Raw genomic sequence first — 25,148 nt, 5'->3', positions numbered from 1 at the left:
TCAATTTTTCATTGAGGAAGGGAAATCTGAAAAGACTCTGCTCTGAAAAGAAAAATTCAGAGGCACCAGAGAATTCCATGAATTTTAGGGGATTTCCTTCTCTGAAAACTCTAGACAATTGAAAAACTATAGCGTCAAATTATTGTTTTCTTTATTCTTCAATGATAGGAATTAAGAGCTAAATCGGAGCTAAATTTTATCACCTTATAGGCATGGGAATAGGCTGTGACCCCTGGAGAAAGATTTTGTCCAACCAGGAGCAGTGGAGAAGTCCTACAAAAACCAAATACATTAACAAAGATGATAAGGATAAGCTAAGTGAAGGTCTAAAAAGAAATACGAAGGCTTGTCCAGAGCACACTGATTCATCAGAGTTAAGTGATTTCTACAAAGGAAAAAAAATTAAGCACTTTTTAAAGCATTTTAATGATCTGAGTTAGTGGATAGGGATACAGATGATTACTGTTCACAGGAAGAACTATTCATGGCTTTTCGATAAGGCTTACTTAGATGTTTTTACCCTTTTTAGAACAGGCTTTCAACTTCAAGTGGACCCTGTTGAGTCATTAAAATGTATCTGTATCTTTCAGTGTGATCAGTGGTACTAGAATGTTCTTTATGAGGTTGTTAAAATTGTTTTAAACACCATTAAACCTTTAGAGCTAGGTAGTTGGCTTTCTTTCCAGAGAAATGACCTTCTCTTTCAAATCACAGTGTCTTCACCTAGATAAACTAAAACTCATGAAATCTTCAAATATAGCTAAACTGAGTTAAAAACAAAAAACAAAACAAAACCAAAAAACCCTCTAAAACCAGGATATATATTCTGGCAGTTGTGATGTTTCAGTTTTAAGGGAAAAAAAAAACAAAAAACAAAAAAACAAAAAAATATACATAGTTAAGCAAACAAATGAATCGCATATCTCAGAAAAGTAATTCAAACTAAAAATGTAAGTAGATAAAGGTCAGATCTATTCAGAAATTATGGATTAACATCTACGCATCCCAGGTTACCCTTCACAGTTGGTATCTTAGAGGTGATGGCAACCTTTCTGCATGTAGCACTGGCACTGTTCTCAGATAAAGAACATGAAGAAGGTTGTTGAACTGGAGTTCTGACTCCAAGTATTTCTAGAGACTCAACCATCAAGACTATATATACTGTGAGGTCTAAAGGAAATACACTAATTAAATCCTTAGTGTTAGTTCCTAAAGTAGCTACTCCGTTATCATCACCATCATCACAAAGAACAAAACAAAATACGCTCATTCAATTTCAAAGCCTAAAATTAGGAAATGCTTCATGGATTTTTCCTAAAACTCTCAAAGCAATTACAGGCATACCTCAGAGATATTGAAGGTTTGGCTCCACACCTCCACAATCAAGCAAATAGCTCAGTACATGAGTCAAATGAACTTTTTGTGTTGCCCAGTGCATGCAAATGTTATGTTTATACTGTCCTATAGTCTATTAAGTATTATGTCTTAAAAAGCAATGTATATGCCTTAGGTAAAAATATTTTATTGCTAAAAAATTCTAATCGTCTTCTGAACTTTTAACAAGTGGTAATCACTGATTATAGATCAAAACAAATACAATAATAATGAAAAAGTTTGAAATATTGCAAGAATTACCGAGACATAAAACAAAGACATGAAGTGAGCAAATGCTGTTGGGAAAATGACCCCCACGGACTTGCTCAATGTAGGGTTGCCACAAACCTTCCGTTTCTAAAAACACACAGTATCTGTGAACCACAATAAAGTGAGGTGCAATAAAACAAGGTACGCCTGTATATATGTATGCATTTAGTTGTATAAATTTTAATATTTTAGTTTAACCTCTTTAAGATAGTCAAAAAAAGATTAAAAAAAAACAAGAATAAATTGCTAAAGGGAACGTTAGCAGAATTAATATACCTGGCTTTTTTTCTATGGAAAATAAAATAAGTACAAGCTTGATAGCTAAATCCTTCCAATTCTACTTGGCTTTCATAATAAACAATAAAATTCCATAATTGCCAGAGTATATTTGGATGACTAGGAGGTTGTATCATAAAGGAGCAATTTCAGAATTGAGAAAAGAAACAAAAACCGTTTCACGCTGAATTGGCAGAAACACACATTTGAAGTCATTAGGTATCGTGGATCCGTTGGGCTAACAGCTGTTATTAACATCAGCTCAGTTCCAGCGTTCTGCAAATTGCCATTACCGTAACGTTTAAATATTTAATTTAAAGAAGGAGTAAGAAAAAAAATCTATGTAAAAATCTCTATCCTGGCTTAAAATAACATTAGTCATGAAGATTTGTTCTGTGAGTCAGATATGCACATAACTTCTCGAATTCCATTTATTTTTCCTAGTTAGAGGTATTTTTTAAGGAAAACACTTCCCAGGCTTAAGTAGGCATGGGTTTTTTTTGTCTGTTTTTATGTTTTTTAAACATTTTTATGTATTATTGAGAGAGCATGAGAATGGGAGGGGCAAAGAGAGGGGGAGACACATAATCTGAAGGAGGCTCCAGGCTCTAACCTGTCAGCACAGATCCTGATGCGGGGCTCGAACTCACAAACTGGGAGATCATGACCTGAACTGAAGTCGGATGCTTAACTGACTCAGCCACCCAGCTGCCCCAAATAAGCATAGTTTTAAAACAGATTATATTTTCCCTAATTTTAAATAAGATCAGGTTTGAGAAAGTGCATAGTGCTTAATTTCTGATTCAGTTTTTATTGTGTATTTTTGTGTATTGTTTACCCTTTGTAATGTTCACATTTCCTTTCTCATTTTTTCTCATTTCCATCTCCATCCCATTGATGGAATACCCTATGCAATGTAGCCAAAATTGTCCAAAACTAAAATGCACCCCAATTATTAAAAATGAGTCTTTTTCCTAAGTTTCCTTAAACTGAAAAGGACAGGCAATATCAGTTCACATATTAAGAGTTAATAACTCTTGAAACTTGAGATGTGAGTTACTCAAAAATGCACATGAGCCTTTGGCTTTTTAACTCAGGACCCCTTCAGGAACTCGTGTGTATGCTTTTTTTCTCTCTCTAGAAAGAGATCTCAATCCTCAGTACACTGGAATATTGGACTCACAAAAATCGGGCATAATTTCTAGTTTCTTCAGCAAGGACATTATTCCTTTAAGGCTCACTTACTAGCATAGCCTTATCTCCCAGTCATGTGGTATTTTATACGTGTGGATTTCAAAATGGATTTAAATGTATTATTTTGAATCTGAAGTAGTGCATGCTCATTATGAAACGAGTTAGGAAAAATAGGGAAATACACAGCACAAATTGAAAATCACTCCATCCAGAGAAATCTACTAACATTTTACATTTTAGTAACATACATACACTTTAGTATGTCTTATCAAAACGTTTTCCCCTTGCACACATTTGTTACACACATATTTTGGAATGAGGTGAAATAAGGTAAAAATAAGTTGGTATAAACAATATTAGGATATCCATTGGTAACTATTTTATCTACAAGTTTATTTTCCATATACATTAGATGATGTAGTCTATTCTTTCCCCACCCCTCCAAGCCCTGAATGACACAACAAAGTAGGCAGAAGGTTGTGGATCAGGCAGGAAGCGTTAACGCAGCCACGTTCTTGTGGACTGTTTGATATTCTCAATCACTCACGTGAGAACATAAACGCACTATCTTCTCCAAAAGACAAATTTAATAACTTCTAGCACCTGCTTTTTCCATAGCTTATTAGCAATGAGGTACCTCTCTCAGAGGATATTTCAGCAATGAAGTGGCATGTTTTTACATAAAGTGTGCATTATTTTAACATCTTATGTGGTCAAGAAAGTGAGAATCACTATCAGATGGCTTGAATAACCACTTCTTCAGAAGAATACTGAAATTTATTCTGAAAAGGGGAAACTCTCCTGGGGAATCTGAATTTTATGGAAATGTATAGAAAGAGAAAATTGCAACAGTTCTGAGGTTGCTTCTTAATTAGCTAACTGGTTTTTGCTGGCGGTGATACAATAAGGCAGATACGGTGGTAGGAGACGTGCAATAATTGCAGAACACATAAAAACTCCTTCTTATTAAGAAGTAAAGTTAAAGGATAACTAACAAGAAAGAAATGCCAGGATCTGTGTTTCAGAATAAAGTAGCTTACCAATGACAAAATTCTTCCAATTGTTCCTTGAGCTGGCCTGTCTACATGTTGCTAAGGGCTCAGTGCTGGCAATAATTGCTTATTATTAAATAATTAATCTATCGCTTTGAAAGCGACTTCTATGGTGGTAAGAAGACCACATTTCATTTTTAAGATACAATACTAAAGTTCAGTTTTAGCCAGTCTGAAAGTTCAATACATTCTAAAGTGATATTTAAAGTTAATTATGAGAGGGGTACCTGCGTGGTTCATTTGGTTAAGCATCAGGCTCTTGATTTTGCCTCAAGTCATGATCTCATGGGTTCATGAGTTCGAGCCCCACGTCAGGCTCTGTTCTGACCATACAGAGCCTGCTTGGGATTCTCTCTCTCTCCATCTCTCTCTGCCCTTCCCCAACTCACACTCACTTGCACTTGCTTGCATGTGCATGCTCTCTCTCTCTCTCAAAATAAATATGTTAACTAAAAAAATAAATTTAATTATAATTGTTCATAAGTGGTAACTAAAAGCTGTTTAACAAAAAAGCCTTAAATGTGCTTCCTCTACATTTGTGATTAAGGTCATACCCATATTACTGAATATTTTAACATTTTTATCCCTAAATAATATATAACTATCGGATCTTTTCAAAGAAAAGCATTGTTGCAACTTTAAGTGGCTGGCTTCTACAAAGTTGATGCTGTCTGCAGTAATTTTTTCCAAAATAGTGAGAAAAATACTAACTTTGTTTTGCTCTTTAGAGTTCAAAACGTCTTATCAATGCAATGCTTTGACTAAATGAAGTCAGCTCTTCTTGGACAGTTTTGAAATGGCCAGATGATTCCACAGGGAAAAAAATGATCCCTAAAAGACCCAGTGTTAAATAAAATTGGATGGTATTATTAAATTGTGAAAAGCACGGTTTCCATGGTTTAATAGTTCTAGAATTACATGTTCAGATTAGCAGCTTCTATTTTTTTTCTAAAAAAAAAAAGATACCAACCTCCATTCTTTTAATTCCTCCAACCCCTCGGCCACCGTAATAGGAAGCATCCACCGTGGGCCATTTCTTGGTGGGTAGAGGTTCCTCTTCTTCCTATGGAGATACAAGTTTTTAAACATGGGCTTAATTAATTTCTTAAAATACTGTTTTTTCAGAACTAACTCACATTTAAACATTTTTTCCAAATACTGCCACTGACGTGGAAGAAATGTAGTAGCAATTATGTAGAAGGCATGTGGATGTACTTAGGCTTACATGCATAAGTTTCAAGTGGAATTCTACAGAATTCTGCCCTTGCAGTTTTAGGAATCTCTCTTATTTCACGAGGTCACCAGGAGTAGCTCCCTAACTATGACCGTCATTTGTTTTTCCAATTCTATACATCACTTCATATTTAAAAAGACATTAAAATTAGAACAGCATTCTAGTAAACATTTAAAGCATCAACATACATGTTAAGTTAAAGTGCAAAATTTGTAGTAAAAGGAGAGGCAGCAGTTGAGAAGTTTTGAAAATGCACTACGCCACTACCTTCCATATTTCATGATGCTAACGCAATTTTAGCTAACTAAGAGTGGAATATAAAAGGAAGAATCATTTTAAAGAAAGGAGTAACATCTTTAAACTGTCAGCTTGGATCTTCTAACTTTTTATAAACAAGTAACACCAGGTCTATTGATATATTGATGTAAAAAGTAAAGTAAATCTCTATGCACTATTGATCCTCATGCCCAGTCTATATTTATCAAGTGTTGAAGGTCCTATTCCTCGAGCACATGAAAGAAGTCATAGAAGATGAAAAATAACCATTAATTTTCATAAATTCAAAAGCCAATAGCAGGTATCACAGTTATCTAACAACAAAGCAAATGATCATATTTAGGGGTAATATCTAAATACAAAAAAAATATCCACATCACTTTTTAGGTACTTATTTACCACTTTTGGTGCAGGAGGTGGTGGTGGCGGAGGATCCTTGATAACCTGTCCAGAAAAAAAAAACAATCAAATGTAAAACCTTTGGTGGTGGCATAGGAAGGAGATAGCAAAGATGTATAAAAATAACTAGATTAATCACATACTGTGGTAGTGTCAAAACTGTCCCGTATGAACCTTGCCTCTCAATGTATATGCCTCTCCCTTGGAATACAGGCTTGCCTGTAACTAGCTCTGACTGACTAGCTTGAAGTAGAAGTGCTACCACGTGACTCCTGCAGCTCGGTCAGAAGAAGCTTTGCCACTTCCCTTGACAACCGTGGGCCACACACTGTAGGAAGCCTGCTGTCAAGTCAGAAGTCTATCCTGAGACCATCAGGCCGGGGGGAGGAAGCCCAGGGTAACCTTATGGAAAGGTCAGGAAATGAGAGAGGCAGCTGCCCAGCCCCCCAGCTGTGTCAGCCATTCCAGAAGAAGTGTCAAGTGTGGTTCGCTCAGATCCGGAGGTCTGTAGACTTTTCCTATGACCCCAGCCCAGCTGCCACCTGACTGCAATCACATGAGAGAACCCCAGAGTGACAATCTCCCAGCGGAGCCAGGAGCTTGTGGCTTGAAGACACTAGGTTGTGGAGTGGTTTGTTAGGCAGTGCTAGATAACAAGCATCTAACGATTCACAAAACTCCTTCATACACATTCATTCATTTTAGATTTATGCCATAGACATACTGGTAGCTTCATCTGTCAGGTGAATAACAAGACCAAAAATGCTCAAATAAATGCCTTGCACAAAGTTTCACTAAATGGGTCTTCTAATGTCAAAATGCAACCATTTTTCACTAGATTACAGTACATCCCTTCAAACAGAGCAGGTATTTACTAGCAAAATCTTCCTTCTATGACTTAGTGATTTTTCCATAAATTTAAATGCACAAGTTAGCTTGCTTTGGAAGAGATGGTGGGAAGATTAACATTTTCTTTTTCCCCACCCTTTAAGCTAGAAACAAATACTCTTAAAGAAGATGCCTTTTCTGTGAATCACTTCTCAATATATTCTTTCATGACATTGTATACGGCCGATTCTTTAAGTGACAGCAATGAAAACTGAGATCTAATCTAAATGGCCTTTACCAGTACTGGGGTAGCTAGACTTTCACACCGTCATGATAGAAAATTACTGGCCAAGTGCCAATGGCTTCTGATAATTTAGATATACATCCAAGTCTCTAGATAAAGAGGAAAAACTGTTTTAAAATATAATTGCTTCGCCTTAGTGTCAAATGTTTCATTTATGTTTTAAAATTTTAAAAGTTTAAAACAATAATAATTTTGAAAATGAATACCATCAAAGAATTATTATTACTATTTAGGTATATTACTGTAGTCATGGATCTGTTTTTGAAAGATTGCTTATCTTTGTAAAGAGATGTATGGAAAACTTTTCAGATTAAACGATATGATTATGATATTTCACCAAAATAGTTTGCAATAGGTAAGTGTAAGGGGTTATAGATGAAATATAATTAGCCATAAATTGAGAATCATTGATGTTGAGTGAAAGAAACATGAAGGAATTCATTATTTTAGACTTTCTCTTTGTATATGTTTGAAATTTTTCATAGTAAAAGGTTCTTAATATGTAATGCTATTGATAATGTTGAGAGAACTGACTCCTTTCTTTATGTTTAATATTTTCATTATTCAAATTTTTTATTTGGATCTAAAATTCAAATAGGTCCAATCTCTACATAGATGTGACTAGACCGTAATTTGACTAATGACTGAATCTCTAACTTATTAAAAAAATCTGAATGCTACAATGTTGTTATTTCTATTTAGCCCTTTTATTTAATTCAATTTTATTTTATCAGTAATTTCAGTTCTCTTTAGTGATCGTGAAGGATAAAAAGCTGTGGATTTTTACAGTTAACCCAGAAATAAATGCCAGCAGAGGATTAAGACAAAACAAAGCTGTAGTAAAATAAAATAAAGTTAAGGTTATCAAGCCACAGGTGCATTTATAGAAAGAAGCACCACATGTCATTATCCAAACTGCATGTCCAAACTCAATCTGTAAAAACTGGATCTATCAATATTTCACACTCAAAAGGATCAAAATAGCCAACTCTTCTTCCATGTTTCCTTCAAGCCAATTACTCTTTCCAGTTGCAGCCTCAAAATTTTCACATAATTTGTAATTTCTTCTTCATTTCTAAATGACTTCACCAAATTATTTACCATGTCCAACAGATTTTTTTGAAATAGATGTGTCCCTCATCTTCCCACTCAAGACTTTCCCTAATCTTCCCAATGCAGATAAGAGTCCCCTCATATGCATAAATGCCTATTTGTTCCCCAGCATCTATCCGAATTGTTAATTTTATCCAGCTCCATAAAACTGTAATTTCCATGAGGAGGAAATTTATGTCTGTATTCCCAGTACTTAATAAATTGTCTGGAATAAAATAAAGTTAAGGTTATCAAACCACAGGTGCACTTTCTATTTTATAAGAAAGGAAGAAAGGAATAAAGGGAAATTAGGAGGAGAGGAAAAGGATGGAGGTGGGAAAGAAAGAAAAAAGAAGGGAGGAAGGGACAAAGAGAGAGAGGAAACAAAGGAAGGAAAGGAAGAACAACGAAGAAGTAGCATTCTACTCCCACTCTTCCCACCTAAAATCATACACTCATAATTCTCTGGACCTTAAAAATATCTAGTACAACATTTTTCAACTTCTCCAATGCACATTCAACCAAACCTTCAAGATTCTGATAATTTCTCACCAAGTTGTAATCCAACTATGTTTGGATTCCTGTAATAAAGAGGAATTCACTACCTCACAAAGCAATTCGTTCCAGTGACAAGGAATTTGCATTATTTGAAAGCTTTCCCCCCAAAGAAGCCAAAGCACCTCTTTCTCTGTAGTTTCCACACATTAGTCCTGGTCCTGTGATGTGATGTGATGTGGACACACACACAGACACACACACACACACGGACACACACACACACATGGACACACACACACGGACACACACACGCGGACACACATGGACACACACACATGGACACACACACACACGGACACACACGCACGGACACACACACACGGACACACACGGACACACACACACGGACACACACACACACGGACACACACACACGGACACACACACACACGGACACACACACGGACACACACACACACACACACACACACACACACACCTTTCTTCGGGCAGTTCCTATTTTCGAATACCAGGATAATAACCATATATCTACTGAGCCTACTCATCTGGAATCTAAACACCACAACAATTTTTCATGTAATGGTTCTGAGTTACTTCATCATCTTGGTCCATTTCTTTAGTATATATTCTTTTGATCAATACCTCCAGTGGGGTTTCCAGAACTGTTAATAGCATTTTGACTATAACCAACCCATTATAAGTAAATGTATGGCACTCACATAAAAGAGATGACCCCCACCGGTTTGTACTTCCATTCTACGCATTTTAGTTAATAACACACTGATAACATTGGTGGGTAGTCAATAATTGCCATAGCTTTTTTTGGCATCAACGTCCACATGCTTTACTTACTTAAATTAGCTATTCATCTTGTTTTTCTATGTCTGATGTATCCCTTATTCTAACCTGTGTAACTATGTATATTTTTCTAACAGTAGCCTAAGTGTTCCTCTGGTCAAAATGGATCGATAGTTCCAATGACCACAAATGAAATCATTGAATTAGTGAATTGTATTGGAAGATCCTTACAAATCATGCTCTACTCTTAGCTTTGCAAATTACCTTAAAGTGCTCCCTAGAGTTCTTTCACTAGAAAAAGACCAAGGCACATCCTTCATTCCAGTAAGTCTGAGTACGTTGTATCTGAACTCCTCATCTCCTTATGAAGAATTCATATTTACCCTGCTTATTACCTACACATCTTGTACTAGTGTACGTATTTCTGAGGACATAAACAGTATCCCCAACCTGGTTTTATATTATATCCTCCTGAAAATTATTGAAAATCCTCCTCCATGTCTCATCCTTGTTTTTATGTCACCCGTGTCATATTCATTATCCTGCATGGCATCTAGTTTTAGTGCTTATACGAACAAATTGAGTTTCAATATAAAATCCTCATATGACCAATGCCAACAAACTAACAACAGGTTAACAAGAGGCACCTTTCCATTTTTTCATAAGCCACAACCTGGAAAACCAAAGCTCCTTCTCAGCACGTATACATGAGCCAGCCCTTCATTGTTGGAATGTCTCAGCACGACACAGTTCTGCCCTCACATCCTATCTACAAACATCCCTATGTGCATCACTACCCCAGAAAAAGTGACGGTTCTTTTGCTTGCCCCAAATAAAACGCCCCTTTCCATGGTAAGTCTGATCCAAGCTTCACAGAACCATTCCCCCAACATCCTACTGTTTTATCTAAAAGCCTGAAAACTTATAAAAATAAATGTTGCTGCACAGTTGAATCATTCATGCTTCATTAACTTGGGCTTATATGTTTAATTGGGAATTTTTCAATTATCACTTAAGAATGTAGACATTCTTAAGGAAAAAATCATTTCTCCTTCTTTATAAATATCACCAGTTCCTCATAAGGTGCTCTGAGAATAGCAGATATTAAAAGTATGATTGTAGGTTATCTGAAGGAGCTAGCTGAGAATGTTCACAAAGGCTTATAGCCAACCTCTAAATTTAAAGAAAATACTGAGGAAAAAACTATAAATGATAAACAGACGGATATAAATTCCCATGAAACTAAAACGCTAGTTTCAAAGAAAATGAAGCATCAAATTTCTCTTTCAACCAATAAAATCAGAGAACTAATTAACTCAATGGCAGGTGGGAAGATATTAGACCATCCTAAGTTTCTTCACCTGAGAAATGAATTTGATTAATTGTAGGTCATCTCCCACATGAAAATTCTGATAGGATATTTAAAAAATCCATATCACATTTTCTTCACCAGGTTTTTGCTTCTGCCTTTCCATAATGAAGTAAGCTATGTATCAATATGTATTTGTACTCACCTTGTTCCAGAAAAGAACGTAAGGGTTTTTTTCTCCAAAAATGTATAATTAATCTTATTTTATAGTTAAACATATGACTTATTATAAATTTCAATTGATTTTGAAATTCGAGCAAGTATATTTTCTACATCGTTAACAATGGAAACACAGCCCCTAAAACTCTACCTACATCAAATTTTGATTACATCTAGTAAATTAAGGGACACAACTACCACCACAACGAATAGCACCTATAGAAACTTACCCAGAGCAAAGGCTCATCTCCGTGCTGTTACTACTATTAACAGCAACCACCCTTTATTGATGCTCCAATATGCCACACACTCTATATTGCTCTTATTCTCACAATAGCCCTGTGCAGTTACCATACATATCCCCATTTTAAATATAGAGGGAAGGAGACATTAATTTCAATAACTTGCCCAAGGATACACAAAGAGAAAACAGAATTAAGACTCAAATCTGGGACCCAGGTCCATCTATCTCCAAACTCTAAGTTCAACTTTTTCTGCCACATCTTTTAAAATAAGGTTTGGACTGCAAAGGGAAAGGATGCAAAAGAAAAAAGACTTAAGATGTGTTGAGTTTCTGTTAATTGCTAGAATGCATGAATAGATGGATAGATGGATAGACAAGTAGATGGATGAATAAGTAGATAGGTAGCTAGGTAGGTAGAGAAAGAGAGGTAGATAAAAATAGAGTTTAATTTAAACCTTATAGTAACTATGAAAGACAGAGGTTATCATTCCCACTTTATAGAGACATAACTTGTTAATTAATATGCCCAACATCACTGACCTAGAAATTTTGGAACAGGAAATAAAAAGGTTTTTATGTGATGTTTCAAAATGTTCCCTCCCTCCACTCTCTTACAGGGTCTCATAAGTAACAAAAGACGGTGAAAATAATCTGAAGCCATTTGGTTCAAAAGCCAAAATGGCAAAAATCTGTGTCCAACTGATATCCCTACATTTCAGTAGCACTAGTACAGGAGAAAAGAAAACCTTACTGTCAATGTAAATACATTAAAAATAACAGTCATGAAAATCCCATTCTTGTACTAAATAGTGCAAGAACACATCCATTTCAGAAAAGGATGTATTCATATGCACCATATTTTATGAGAATTTGCAGATTTTAAAAGGCATAATATTGCCTAGTTGCCAGGATTTTTTCCACTTAGCATCCTTTAGTTCTGTATTGAAGATTCTGGAAAACACTTTCACCACTTTATGAACCATATGTAGAGTTTGATTCTCCTCCAATTTTTTTTTTCATTTGTTATTATCATCATCAGGGAGGATTACATCTCATCTACTTAGCTGCTAGAACGAAGATTTCAGTTTGGAGGAGAGCCGATTTCTTAAAAAAAAAAAAAGAAAAGTTAGCTGCTTCAGGCAACAGTCCTTTTGATCCGCTCATTAACACTTTTCAAATGTTCGAGTGATGTGGGCATTCTTTGCGCTAGAAAATGTCAGCACTGGAGCCTGCAGCCAGCTTGATGCAATCATATGTTCCAATATTCAGAAAAGAGTGAAAAGAACTGTCAACAGTGAACTGCCTTGGATTAAAAAAGAATAAGATACTGTACAACGCCTGTAGATCAAGTCATGTTTCAGGACTGATTCTTGCCAGTGACAAAAACAAATGCCCAATTTATCAGCAATGTCATCTAAGTGACTAAGAGCCTACAAACAATAGAAAAGTCACTCTCAGTGTTTAGAAAAGTTTGTTTGCAATATATGGGGGTCTTCCTTTCATTCTCCCTTTCTTTTTTGATAAGATCAGGGAGCAAGTGTGGTGCCTTTTCTCTGAAGTGCATAAACACAACGTTCTCTGACATTCGGGAAGTTTTTTCCTGAATCTCACAAAGCTAGATGCTTTCATCATCCAGATTAAAATACGGTCTGAGTTATCTCATCCACCCTTTCCTTTTCAACTTGACGCACTCGTCAATGGTCAAAGATTCCTACTCTGAACAAATAAAGAGCTGGTGGGATGTCTGGACAATAAATGTAATTTAAAATGCCAAATGGGGACTGGGAAGAATAGTGTGAGAGTGTATTCTGCCAAGAGTTAAGTAAAGGTGCTGCTGTCAAAGCAAATAAACTAATACCAGGAAGAGTTTGATACCCTGTTTTCGCAAATGATGCTCTGTTGGAAAACACCACCATGGAAGCTGTAAGTACTAACATCACACTCTATTTCAAGGAGGCAACCAAACATAAATCATTTTAATTAATGGTGCAAAGAAGGCATATTAAAATTTAAATTACTTCTGTTTTATTGTGCATTTCCCCCCAAAAAATCAGGCTACTCTTAAAGTAACTCAGTAAAGGCACCGAAAGCCCTCCTCAACAATAAAAGACAAGTGCAATATAGAAGCATTATTACTCTTTAGAAAGAACAGCACAGCTGCTGCCGGCTAAGAAAATGATTCCTTGGAGCTCCAGTCAGATATATCCTCATCACGAAAGCTCGACTTACTTATAAGCAAATTGGGCTTTAAAAAGATAACTTTTTTAAAATGGTTTTTAAATTAAGATTTATGAGATCTCTCTGTAATGTCTTAAAGGCTCCAAGAAAAAATGAGCTTGCAATTTTCCCTTGAGGATGGAGAACTTTGGCCAAGGACACTAGAGCAACGTGTACATTTATCATTTCCAGCATATTCAGATATTTATTTGCAGCTGTAGAACACACTCTAATTGAAAACACTCCAGAAAGCCTTTGTTTGCCACCTCATTAGCCTTACATCTGTAATTCTGCAGAGTGTCTGGTTTTTCCAAATGATACAACTATAGGACTCGCATTTCTGCGATGAGACAGCAAAACAATTCTGTCATAAACTCAACACAACCTCTAAGCTAAACAATGACAAAAACATCCATATTTTCTGATATTGCACTCATGATTCAGTACATGATAAGTTTCTTTTAACTCTTCTGTCCCCATTTTTAATTTAAGGAACAGGAAGGACACGGCTGATGTCTTTGTTAAAGAAAAGCAGCTATAAAGGACGGATGTGAGGATCCTCAATGAGCAGGTTATAGACTCTTAAACAGATGGTAAGAAATAACTTCACACAAAATGCGAACTTTTCCCCTTAAGGAATAGTTTGCAAACTCAATACACTCTATAATTCACTAATGATAGTGCCTAAAAATTTCAGCTTTGCATGAAGGCTCTTTTACTATGATTACTACTAGATTAAGTTTTCCAACTATCTTTGTTTCAGATTTCTATTTGTCATGGGAAGCCCCAGTACACGGAGGGCACTATTCTGCAACAGTTTAATTTTTTTAAATATTTTTTAATGTTTACTCATTTTTGAGAGACAAAGAGAGAGAGAGAGAGACAGAGCATGGGTGGGGGAGGGGCAAAGAGAGATGAAGACACAGAATCCAGAATAGGCTCCAGGCCCTGAGCTGTCAGCTCAGAGCTCAACACAGGGCTTGAACTCACAAACCATGAAATCATAATCTGAGCCGAAGTCATTTAACTGACTGCGCCACCCAGGTGTCCCTATTCTGCAACATTTTAAATTAAGAAAAAAAAATTTTTTTAATGTTTATTTTTGAGAGAGAGAGAGAGACAGAGCACAAGCAAGGGAGGGGCAGAGAGAGAGGGAGACACAGATTCTGAAGCAGGCTCCAGACTCTGAGCTGTCAGCACAGAGCCCAACACAGGGCTCAAACTCACAAACTGTGAGATCATGACCTGAGCACTCGCTCTCTCTCTCTCTCTCTCTCTCTCTCTCTCTCTCTCTCTCGCTCTCTTTCTTTCTGTCTCATCCTTGAAAATACTCATTAAACAGAACTGAAAATATTAAAATTTGTAAGTACTCTCATATGTTTTATATTTATGTATTTTTTTAAGAGGGAGAGAAAGCAACTCGGGAAGGGGTAGAGAGGGAGGGAGGAGGGAGAGAGAAATCACAAGCAGACCTCACGTTGTCAGCACAGAGCCGGATGCAGGGCTCCAATTCACATACTGTGAGATCATGGCCTGAGCTGAAACCAAGAGTCCAACTCTTAACCGACAGAGCCACCCAGATGCCCTGTAAGTGGACAGATTTTCCTTAACAGGTGTTTCCTTAACCTTTCTTATTCTACGCCCTTCTTTGGTAATCTGTTGAGCCAATGGATCTCTTCCCAGAATAATTAAGCTACATTAAAATAAAAAACAATTGTAAGAAATCCAATTATGTTGAAAAATAATGACCAACTCTGTAAAAAAAAAAAAACCCACATATTTTTGATATAGAAATACATGCTACTTTATTAATTCATTAAATAACGAGAACTGGGAACTACTCTGATTTTGAAGTTATGTAACTTGTAAAAGATATTTCAAAAATATCCGAAGAATTATATGTAATATAGGATACCTGTCATTACTATCGATGACAAAATCTTTAGAAGTGCGAATACTTTTGTGGATAGCAGCCTCCATTTATAAATGTAGGAAATGATAAATTTTGGTTGGAAGTAAAAAGAAAGATTTTCTTTTCCCACCCAAGTTCACAATTCTCAGGTTAGAAACCCCTGTGGGGTATATATAGAAACAACTAGACAAAGGTTAAATTGCTTCTACTTCAGAGTTTTATTATAATAAAAAACTCTTATGTGCTTGTATTTCAGTTCCTGTGGTATAGAAATGGCAAAGGCTACATCTCCTATTGTATATACATTATAAAGAATACCTTTTAAATAAAATCAGTGAATATCATACACTGAACTAAGATTGGGCCAAAAATCGTCTCATGCAAAATGCTTCTCCATAGTTGACAGAATTTTTATTGAAACTGGCAACAGGTTACCCTATTTTGAAGTCGTCTTCCAAATAAAGAGATGTCAAGTGTTCTAATTTTAAGGATTGAAATAGTTCAAAAAATGTGTTTGCTGTGTAACATGCCGGTTTTACAGTGATGAGTAAAATGTACACTATACTTGATTTCATGAAATTAGTAGACTATAAAGTGAGAGAAATATTCACCAAATGATCACATAAATAATCGTTTAAACTTAATTTTATTTAAGTATCACCAAAAATGTACCATTGGGTAACTTTTGAGGATTTTGGTTAAAATTTTAATATCAAATATTCTAGAGGAGATATTTATGACTTGGATGGGTTTCTTTTTCCTCATGCCAACAGGTACAGCTAATGAGTATATGTCATAGTTCCAGAGACATAGTTATTGAGTTAAATGTTCAAATTTTTTGTTTTCCTGCAGAGTAAAATGGTTACTTTCTAGCCTTCAAGGAATTCAGTGATTCAGTTTCTGAATGTGAGTGGGATCGTAATGGCCTCTTCCAGCAAATTAACAAGCCCCCCAAGACAGCTGTCCACGGGACCCTGTGGTCTAATGGTTCTAATGACGCACATGCCTTGGATACTTCTAAAATTTAGAAACCTGTTTCTTCCAAAAATTCCTTGTCACTCTGAAACAATAAGTAACTTCTACTCAGTATATAAAACCTTATGCACATTTATCTTATGGTTACTCAAAACAAAACAGAAACAGAATTCTAAGTTTTAAAAATGCATATTGATTTCTTAATAGCCTTGGAACCACTGCTAATGTTTTGAAGAATATTTCACTGTCTTCCATTTTACAACCTCTTGTACTCTGTGAACAGGTTTTGTAATGAGCCGCTGGAAAACATGTTACATAAGAATCGCCAAAATCAATAGCCCTCGGCAGTCATTCCCAACCCTGGGGAATATCAGAATCATTTAAGAACTGTATTAGTTTCTTAACGCTGCTGCCACAAGCTACCACAATTGCAATAGCTTAAGACAACAGAAAATTTGTTTTCTTATGGTTCCGGAAGTCAGAGGTCTGAACGGAGTCTTAGAAGGCTACAATCAGGTATCAGTAGAGCTGGTTCCTTCTACAGGCTCAGGGCTGTACCTGTTGCTTGTCTCCCTGAGCTCCTGCTGACGGTCAGCATTCCCTGGCCAGTATCTGCATCCTCCAGTCTCTGCCTCTGTGGTCACACTGCCATTTCTCCTTCCAAGGCTAATCTCCCTCTGTGGCCCTCTTACAAAGACACTTGTGACTGCATTTAGAGGCCACCAGGAGGTCCTCCTGGCTAATTTCCCTAGCTCAAGATCCTTCATTTAATCACATCTCAAAGTCCCTTTTGCCATAGAAGATAACATTCACAGTTTCCAGGAATTAAGACCTGCATATCTGAAGGGACCATTATTCTGCCAACCCCGCAGGCTTTGGCGTTGAATCCTAGAGAATCAGCCGTGTTCTTTCCCTTCAGGGAGAATCGCCACAATCGGAAACCTTTTCACTACTGCTCTGAGTCCTTCTGGTTATTCGGGGCAGGAAAAAAAAAATGAGAACCACTGTCTGAAGTACAAGGAACACTGTCATTTTTGAGTTACTGATCAGGTATCTGTGAAATTGTAATCTCTGAACAATGAACAAATCACTTCATAAGATATATGCATAAAATATGAAATGATTGAATACGAATGTGTGACAAATATTAGGGCCTCTTCTCAGGGCTTTATATCCAGGCTTTCAATCTTTATAAGAGCTCCTGAGCCTACGACCCTCAAGGAAGTGGACCACTGACCTAATCTAAATGTGCCTGAGAACAGACATTTTAAGCTCGTTAGTCATGTGTCAGCTGAAAGATAAAATTTAATTATTTAAATGTTTATTTATTTATTTTTTAATGTTTATTCATATATTCTGAGAGAGATAAAGAGCATGGGAGGAGCAGAGAAAGAGGGAGACAGAATCCCAAGCAGGCTCCACACCGTTGATGTAGAGCCTGATGTGAGGCTCGAACCTATGAACCATGATATCATGACCTGGGCCGAAATCCAGAGTCACACACTTAACTGACTGAACCATTCAGGTGCCCCTAATGCTTATTTATTTTTGAGAGAGAGAGAAAGAGAGAGACAGAGCATGAGCAGGGGAGGTAAAGAGAGGCAGACACAGAATCTGAAGAAGGCTCCAGGCTCTGAGCTGCCAGCATGGAGCCCAATCCGGGACTCCAACCCATGAACTGCGAATTCATGACCTGAGCAGAAGTCAGATACTTAACTGACTGAGCCATTCAGGCACCTCAGAAACATTACATTTAAATGTTAACACTCACACCTTATTTTTTAATGTTTATTTATTTTTGAGAGAGAAAGAGAGAGAGCACGCAAGAGTGTGTGGGGGGGTGAGGAGCAGAGAGAGAGGGGGATGAGGATCCAGGGCAGAGAGCCTGTTGCAGGGCTCAAACTCACAAACCATGAGATCATGACTTGAACAGAAGCTGGACACTTAACCGACTGAGCCACCCAAATGCCCCTCACTCAAACACTCAAACAAAACAAAATTTGTACAACACCAAGCTGAAATAAATGCATCTCATTTCATATCAGAAAGAATATTACCGGCAACAATAGATAGTCAAAGTTAAATTGACCCCTAACAATTTAACTGCTCAGAATTATTTAGCTAACTACATTCTAAATCCAGCATTGCACAACATATTCTCTAAAAGGAACAAAGTAAAACAAAATGTCCTGCAATTGCACAACACCATCTGAACACTCTCAAGATTGTGTCACAAGGCTATGGTCCCTTTGCCCCTTTTTTTCATATCATCTCTTCATTTTTCCCTAGCTCACTTAGCTTCCATCTTCACTCCTATCTGTACTTTGTTAGCCTTCCTTTGCTTTGGCCAAATCCAAGGTGCATCATCTGTCACTGGCTTTCCATTTCAATTGCTGATGAAAACTCAGCAGGACACAGACTTAATCCCCACCAGGACTGGCCCTGGGTAGACACTGCTGTAAAGCAACCAAAGCTTCTTTCAGGGGATTATACTGATCAAATCTCTCCAGTGGCTTCTCATCCGCCCTGGGGTGAGTTCAAACTTCCTAAAAGGCAGAGGAAGCCTCCCTAATGAGATTCCTGCCTAAATCCCAAACCATCTTTCACACTTCCCTTTCAGGGGCACACTAGGTAAGCCTCAGCCTAGTGCTCCCCAAAGCATGTCGGAATAACTCAATGTAATTCCACACACACAACTCATCTGAAATATGCCTCATCAACTGTAAACATCTTATTCATTATTTAAAACTCAGTGTGGAGTCATCAGCCCAGTCAGGTTTCTCTGAAACAATCCCTTGACTCTGGTAAATAAATCCCTCCTCCATGTTCTTAATGTACTTTACAAGTGTCGCAATTGGGACACTCATGCCCCTTCATTTATACTTTGCCCTCATTTTTGTGTTTCCATATTAAAACATGAGTTTCCGTATCATCTTACACTCATGTTTGTACCCCAGTTCCTAATATAGTATTGACACAGATTGCCAAGGGCTGAATACAGAATTTTGCCTCTACCCTGCTTTAAATCTACTTTAGAAGACACTTGCTATGAGTCATTTATACTAAGTATAAATTTAAGTTCATACTCCGGGTTAGCTGCTGTTTTATCTGTAGTTATCAACGTAAAATACAGCGGGATCTCTCTATTAAGGTTTGGAAATTAGTAAGGACTCATAATGTTTGTAAGGATGGGAGGCCCTCCTGACATCCTGACAACACACCTTAAAGGCATCCCTCTGTGCTTTGTGTAAAGAAATACACCCTGTGGTCCCCATGATCCACAGTCACTGGTCTCAGTATTATAATGAGTCTATTCTCACCACCTGGAGATCAACTCCTCTCTTTAACATCCAAAATAGTGGTCAAGATCATTATTTGAGCACATCTAGCAATGCCCCAAAGAGCCCATTTTAGTTTTCACACATCTTTTAAAAAATCATTTATTTTGACACTTTTGAGCCCTCCGATCAATGATAAATGAAACTGCAGAGTAAGGAAGGGATGAACATCCACCACTGTAAAATTTAAATTAAAAAACCAAGCAGAACGCATCATATTAGGGCACCTTTTTGCTTTCAATTTGACTCAAGAATGTTAGCCACCCGAAAATAGCCATAGCTAGGATAATTGAGATTACAGCAGGAAACAGTTTGAGCATAAACGCTAGGACAGGAGACTGATTAGTTCAGCAAAGAGACAGGATGCTTCTTGTCTCTACCATTGTCTGAGTCAATTCTATACCTCTTGTATGGGCCAACCTCTCTGAGATAAAGGATTGTAAAGTTGACTCATAAAAACAGACTGAAATACAATTAATAATAAATGCAGGAGTAATGCAAAGTAGTACCTGAAATTATAAGGAAGCTGAAATTAGTCAGCAAAGGTGAGGGAGAAATGAGGCAATCTAGTAATATTAGGTACAATATGTAGAAGAATAGTACAGAAGAATAGTCAGAGAGATGCAGTGTTGCTGGCTTTGAAGATGGAGGAAGGGGTCCATGAAACAAGGGACGAGTGTGGCCTCTAGAAGCTGGAGAAGGCAAGGGGACAGATTCCCCTCCAGAGCATTAAGACAGGAATGTAAGTTAGTCCAGTTTAGTAAGAAAGACCCATCTTAAATCTGTGATTAAATCACTGTCACATAACAAATTTGTTTGCTTTAAGCCATGGAATGCACAGCAATTTGTTAAAGTTGCAACAGAAAATGAATATAAACCTGTATTCTCTCAAAGGTGTAACTCAAATAGGAAAAATAACACAAATACACCATCATAACCTCAAAACTGCCTGCATGACAGACACCCTAACATTTGCACACAATTTATTTCTAAAATGTTCTTCTGAGCAGAGAAGGTTCTGAAATAGATTTTCCAAAGAGGTAATGAAAGATTCAATAAACACTGGCAAGAAAACCTGACAGATTAGCAACTTCTCCCCATGAATCCAATCCATGAATCATTCAACTTACTGGAAATTCTTTTGTACAGGAGTAGAAAACCCTTTATCCCTACTACCTCTCCCCCACCCTCCCGTCTTCTCCCTCCAAGCTTGATTTTGAGGTGTTTTTTTAGATGAAGTTTTATAAGAAACATTTATTGGCATGCTATGTTTTCTAGAGTTTATTATAGTCATAAAAACTACTAAAATATAATCTGCTAAGTGAAACTTTGCTGTTGTTGAACAAGATAGCATTGATTCACAGTTCAGGCCTTACTTAACATCCCCCTGCTTTACAAATGAGTAGAGTTGAAAATCCTCCTTACTCACCACTTTGCAGCACAGGGGCCAAAACCACCACATCAAACCAATGCCCAGGAGTAGCAGTAACACCAAAATGGCAATGATGGCTGCAATTCCATTAGACTAGAAGAGGCAGAAGACAAAAACAACGTGGTCAGTAAAGCGTAGGGTTAAATCCCAAATACACGTGTGGTATTTTTTTAAGGAAACACCAAAAAATGATGCAAAAGCATAATGATGTCAAATCAAATTTCTATTATATTTCTTCAAATTCTATAAATTCCTTTATAATCTATTCCATATATGTTAAAAATCTATAATAAATACGAAATCTTCAAAGTGCTATAGAGATTTTAATGTTTTATTTATTTTTGAGACTCTGAAATAGACAGAGCGTGAGCAGGGGAGGGGCAGAGAGAGGGAGACACAGAATCCGAAGTAGGCTCCAGGCTCTGAGCTGTCAGCCCAGAGCCTGATGTGGGGCTCAAACCCACGAACCATGAGATTGTGACCTGAGCCAAGTCAGATGCTTAACTGACTGAGCCACCCAGGCGCCCCTATAATAATTATTTCTTGACAATTTACCTTTTTCCTGTCACTGAGTATATATATCATTTCTAATCCTTTACTAGTATTCACAACTAAATGATGACACTTTGAAATGATGCCTTAAAGAATGCAGGAAAAGTCACTCTCTAGAGTTATAGGAATGAGCTGCCTGGGTCCCTCTTTTGTCTCTGGGAAAGGATTATTTTGATTACAAGCATGATAACTTCTAGGCAGAATGTATGCAGCATTTTCCCAGACTTTTTGGTAATAGAAAACTCCTTTCATTATATGGATAAATGACAGGGCAAGAGGATCTTCAAAAATCACGAAGCATATGACAACCCAACAACATTAGTTCTTGTTGGCAAATGGTACATATGCATCAGGGCAAGAAAGCAACCTCATGCACTCACATATCAGATTTCTCCCCACAGCTCAAGCACTACCCACGCATGAACCACACCAAGGTCTGCACACTTCCTAACACCAAGCTCCTCCAGCCCTAATGTACCTGCTCTTAGCTCTGCCTCCACTCCACTTCCTGTAACGGCCACCTAGTCATTAGTCATCTGACAGGACTCAGCTTAAGTCACTTCCCCAGGAAACCTGTCTTGCACCCTCTGGCTAGAAAATGCCCCTCTTGAAGTAAACTGTGGGGTTTAAATAGAGAATAAACAGAGGGTTGATGAAGGGAAGGTGGGTAGGGGATGGGCTAGATGGGTGGCTATTAAGGAGGGTACTTGGTATGAGGAGCACTGGGTGTTGTATTTAAGTGATGAGTCATTAAATTCTACTCTTGAAACTAATATTACTATTATGTTAACTAATGAGAACTTAAATAAAATTTGAAAAAACAAAAATAAAATGTTCCATCAATAATAAAAATTTTCTGAAAAAAAGAAAGACAAGGCCCCTCTTTATTATACAATTCATAGTTCTCTGTACTTCAGTCTCTAACATTTTATCATAATTTGTTTATTTTTGATAAACTGATTATTTCTTTAATTTCTTTTTTCTGCCACTCTACATTAGGAGCTCTAGAAAATCATGGGGTTACGTCCAACCTACTGACCCATGTATTCTCCATGCTTGGCATTTAAAATTACTTACTAAGAAAATGACCTCCAAAGAAATACTACAATTTTTAGTGTAGGGATACAGCTTCCAAGGGGACAAAGTGTGTCTCTAAAACCCTATCCTGGTGTCCCCTACAATAATGTTTTGGTTTTGATATGTAGGTCGTTTTCTTTCTTTTTCCTTCTTTCTTCCTTCCTCCTTCTTTCCTTCTCCCTTCCTTCCTTCCTTCCTTCCTTCCTTCCTTCCTTCCTTCCTTCCTTCCATCCTTTCTTTCTTTCTTTCTCTCTCTCTCTCTCTCTCTCTCTCTCTCTCTCTCTCTCTCTCTCTCCTTTTTCTTTCTTTCTTTCAAAGAATGCAGGGAAGAAAAAATATATACATAAATCAATACACTCCTCAGGTGGAAATTTGTAATTTCATGGGCAGTTTTTCAGAAATACATCTCCTGTCATTCAAAACAAATAAGAAGTACAAGTCCAAAGGTCAGAGTAAGGGCTACTTTTATCACAAGAGCTGGCGGGTGTGTGTGTGGGGGGTTACTCAGTAGTACCCATCTTAGAATGGCACTGTAGTAAAAGTATTAGTCTGGAGGTTTAATTGTAAGCAAGCTGTTTAATTTCGCAGAGCCTGTTTTTTAATCTACAAAAAAGGAAAGGCAGTTTTTTCCAAGCATGAAACTCTTTGTGGAAAAGCCATTACTATTTTCTCTCTCTTAGGAAATCGTTACGCACACTGACTTACTTAAAAGTATCTGAGTCACTCTGCAGTAAAGAAGTTCAACTTACATCTGCACAGACCATCTTTTTTCTCATAACATTTGAAATATCTAAGTATTTAAATCTAGGATTCCCTGGAATCCACATTGAGAAATGTTGGGACTGATTAAAGTAGAGAGACTTTCTGATGTTTTGGTGACAATGGTGACGGTATTCAGTCAGAACATTTTATAATGGGATTTAAAGTTCAAAACATAATGACTGACGTATGCAGAAAACGAGATAACAATCTCAATGTAAACAATTACATGTAAATAACTGAGAAGAGAAGAGAAAGTAGTTTTCAAAACAAGTGGCAAGGATGTGCTAGACAAATATACTTGGTTCAGCTAATCAGAAAATCTTAACTTGTCTGTTGTTTCCCTGTATCATCTGTTATTATCACAAAGTAAGAAAAAAGGAAAAAGGATGAGCATAAAGCAGCTTAGCAATTATCCCCAAACAGATCAAGTTTTATAGACATAGATTACTACTGCTTTGAATTTTAATAAATCTACTTTTAAGGTAATTAATTCTCAGAGCAGCATAAATCATAAAACATGCACCACTTTCAGAAATTCTTAGAAGATTAAGAATCAACTACACATGAACAATTAAAGTTATCCTTTGACTTTTGACTTGCCGCTAAAAGGAAAAGGAAATAACCATACGTGGTATTTATGTAGCTGATGTTAGTTGCAAATTAACCAAAACTGGCTCCACCAAGGTATCACTTAGAATCTCTGAGCATTTTATTTAACTTTTCTCACAGAAGACAACAAAAATAACTATAGAAGCCTCACACATACACACACTATCTTCACTGAGTCCTATCACTCACTATCTGACCATTCCTAAGGCTCCAGAAGATGCAGTTCCATGATATTTACCATAAAGAATTAATTTAAAATATAAGAAATAAAAAGACATGGACGCATGTAATAATTTCTTGAGGTAGAGTGTGGTAGAATGAAAATATAATCTCAAATCTGGTTATTAATATATCCGAAATATAGAAATCATTGTCTTGCACATAGAAATGTGTGTGTGTGTGTGTGTGTGCACGTGCACATGCAGGTGTGTGACAGAGAAAGAGAGAGAGACTCTAAATACTTCACAGAAAATTTCCAGGCAAATATCTTAGTTCTCCATGCCTAAAGCCAAAAATAAAAAAAAATTCAGAACACACATCAGACTACCTAAGAAATACAAGTGGATCCTTCTACACAGACTTCTAAATATTCATGAAGAAGTCATGTGACTCTCCACAGCCTTGATTATGCTACGCTCCAAAATCTAGGCAAACAGGAATATGACAAGAAAAGAATGTCAAAGAAATACATAGAGAAGTGTGATACCCTATGGAAGAAATCTTGTCAAAGGCATAAATTCATGATTCTACCTTCAAATATAAGGTCTTGTATAAGATAGTCCCCATCTGACTGTTAATGTACAGAATGAATATAGTATTCCCTAGTAGTCCTTTCCCACATGAGGATCTAGTCACAGCACTCATGAAATGGCTCACCATTTGTCTG

The 25,148-nt window shown here is 36.9% G+C and overlaps 1 protein-coding gene across 1 annotated transcript in view; it reads right to left on the bottom strand.

Moving 5' to 3' along the window:
* ANTXR2 (ANTXR cell adhesion molecule 2) overlaps positions 1 to 25,148 on the bottom strand; it is a 142,602-nt gene that overhangs the window by 56,342 nt on the left and 61,112 nt on the right. The window contains exons 12-14 of the mRNA XM_029944320.1: positions 21,260 to 21,355; positions 6,076 to 6,120; positions 5,137 to 5,229 (exon numbers count right to left, since the gene is read on the bottom strand). Of these exons, the coding sequence (XP_029800180.1) occupies positions 5,137 to 5,229; positions 6,076 to 6,120; positions 21,260 to 21,355 (234 nt within the window). The remainder of the gene's footprint in view (positions 1 to 5,136; positions 5,230 to 6,075; positions 6,121 to 21,259; positions 21,356 to 25,148) is intronic.

The sequence above is a fragment of the Suricata suricatta genome, chromosome 1, assembly GCF_006229205.1.
Source record: "Suricata suricatta isolate VVHF042 chromosome 1, meerkat_22Aug2017_6uvM2_HiC, whole genome shotgun sequence".
Lineage (NCBI taxonomy): Eukaryota > Metazoa > Chordata > Mammalia > Carnivora > Herpestidae > Suricata > Suricata suricatta.
This window is presented reverse-complemented; position numbering and strand designations above follow the sequence as displayed.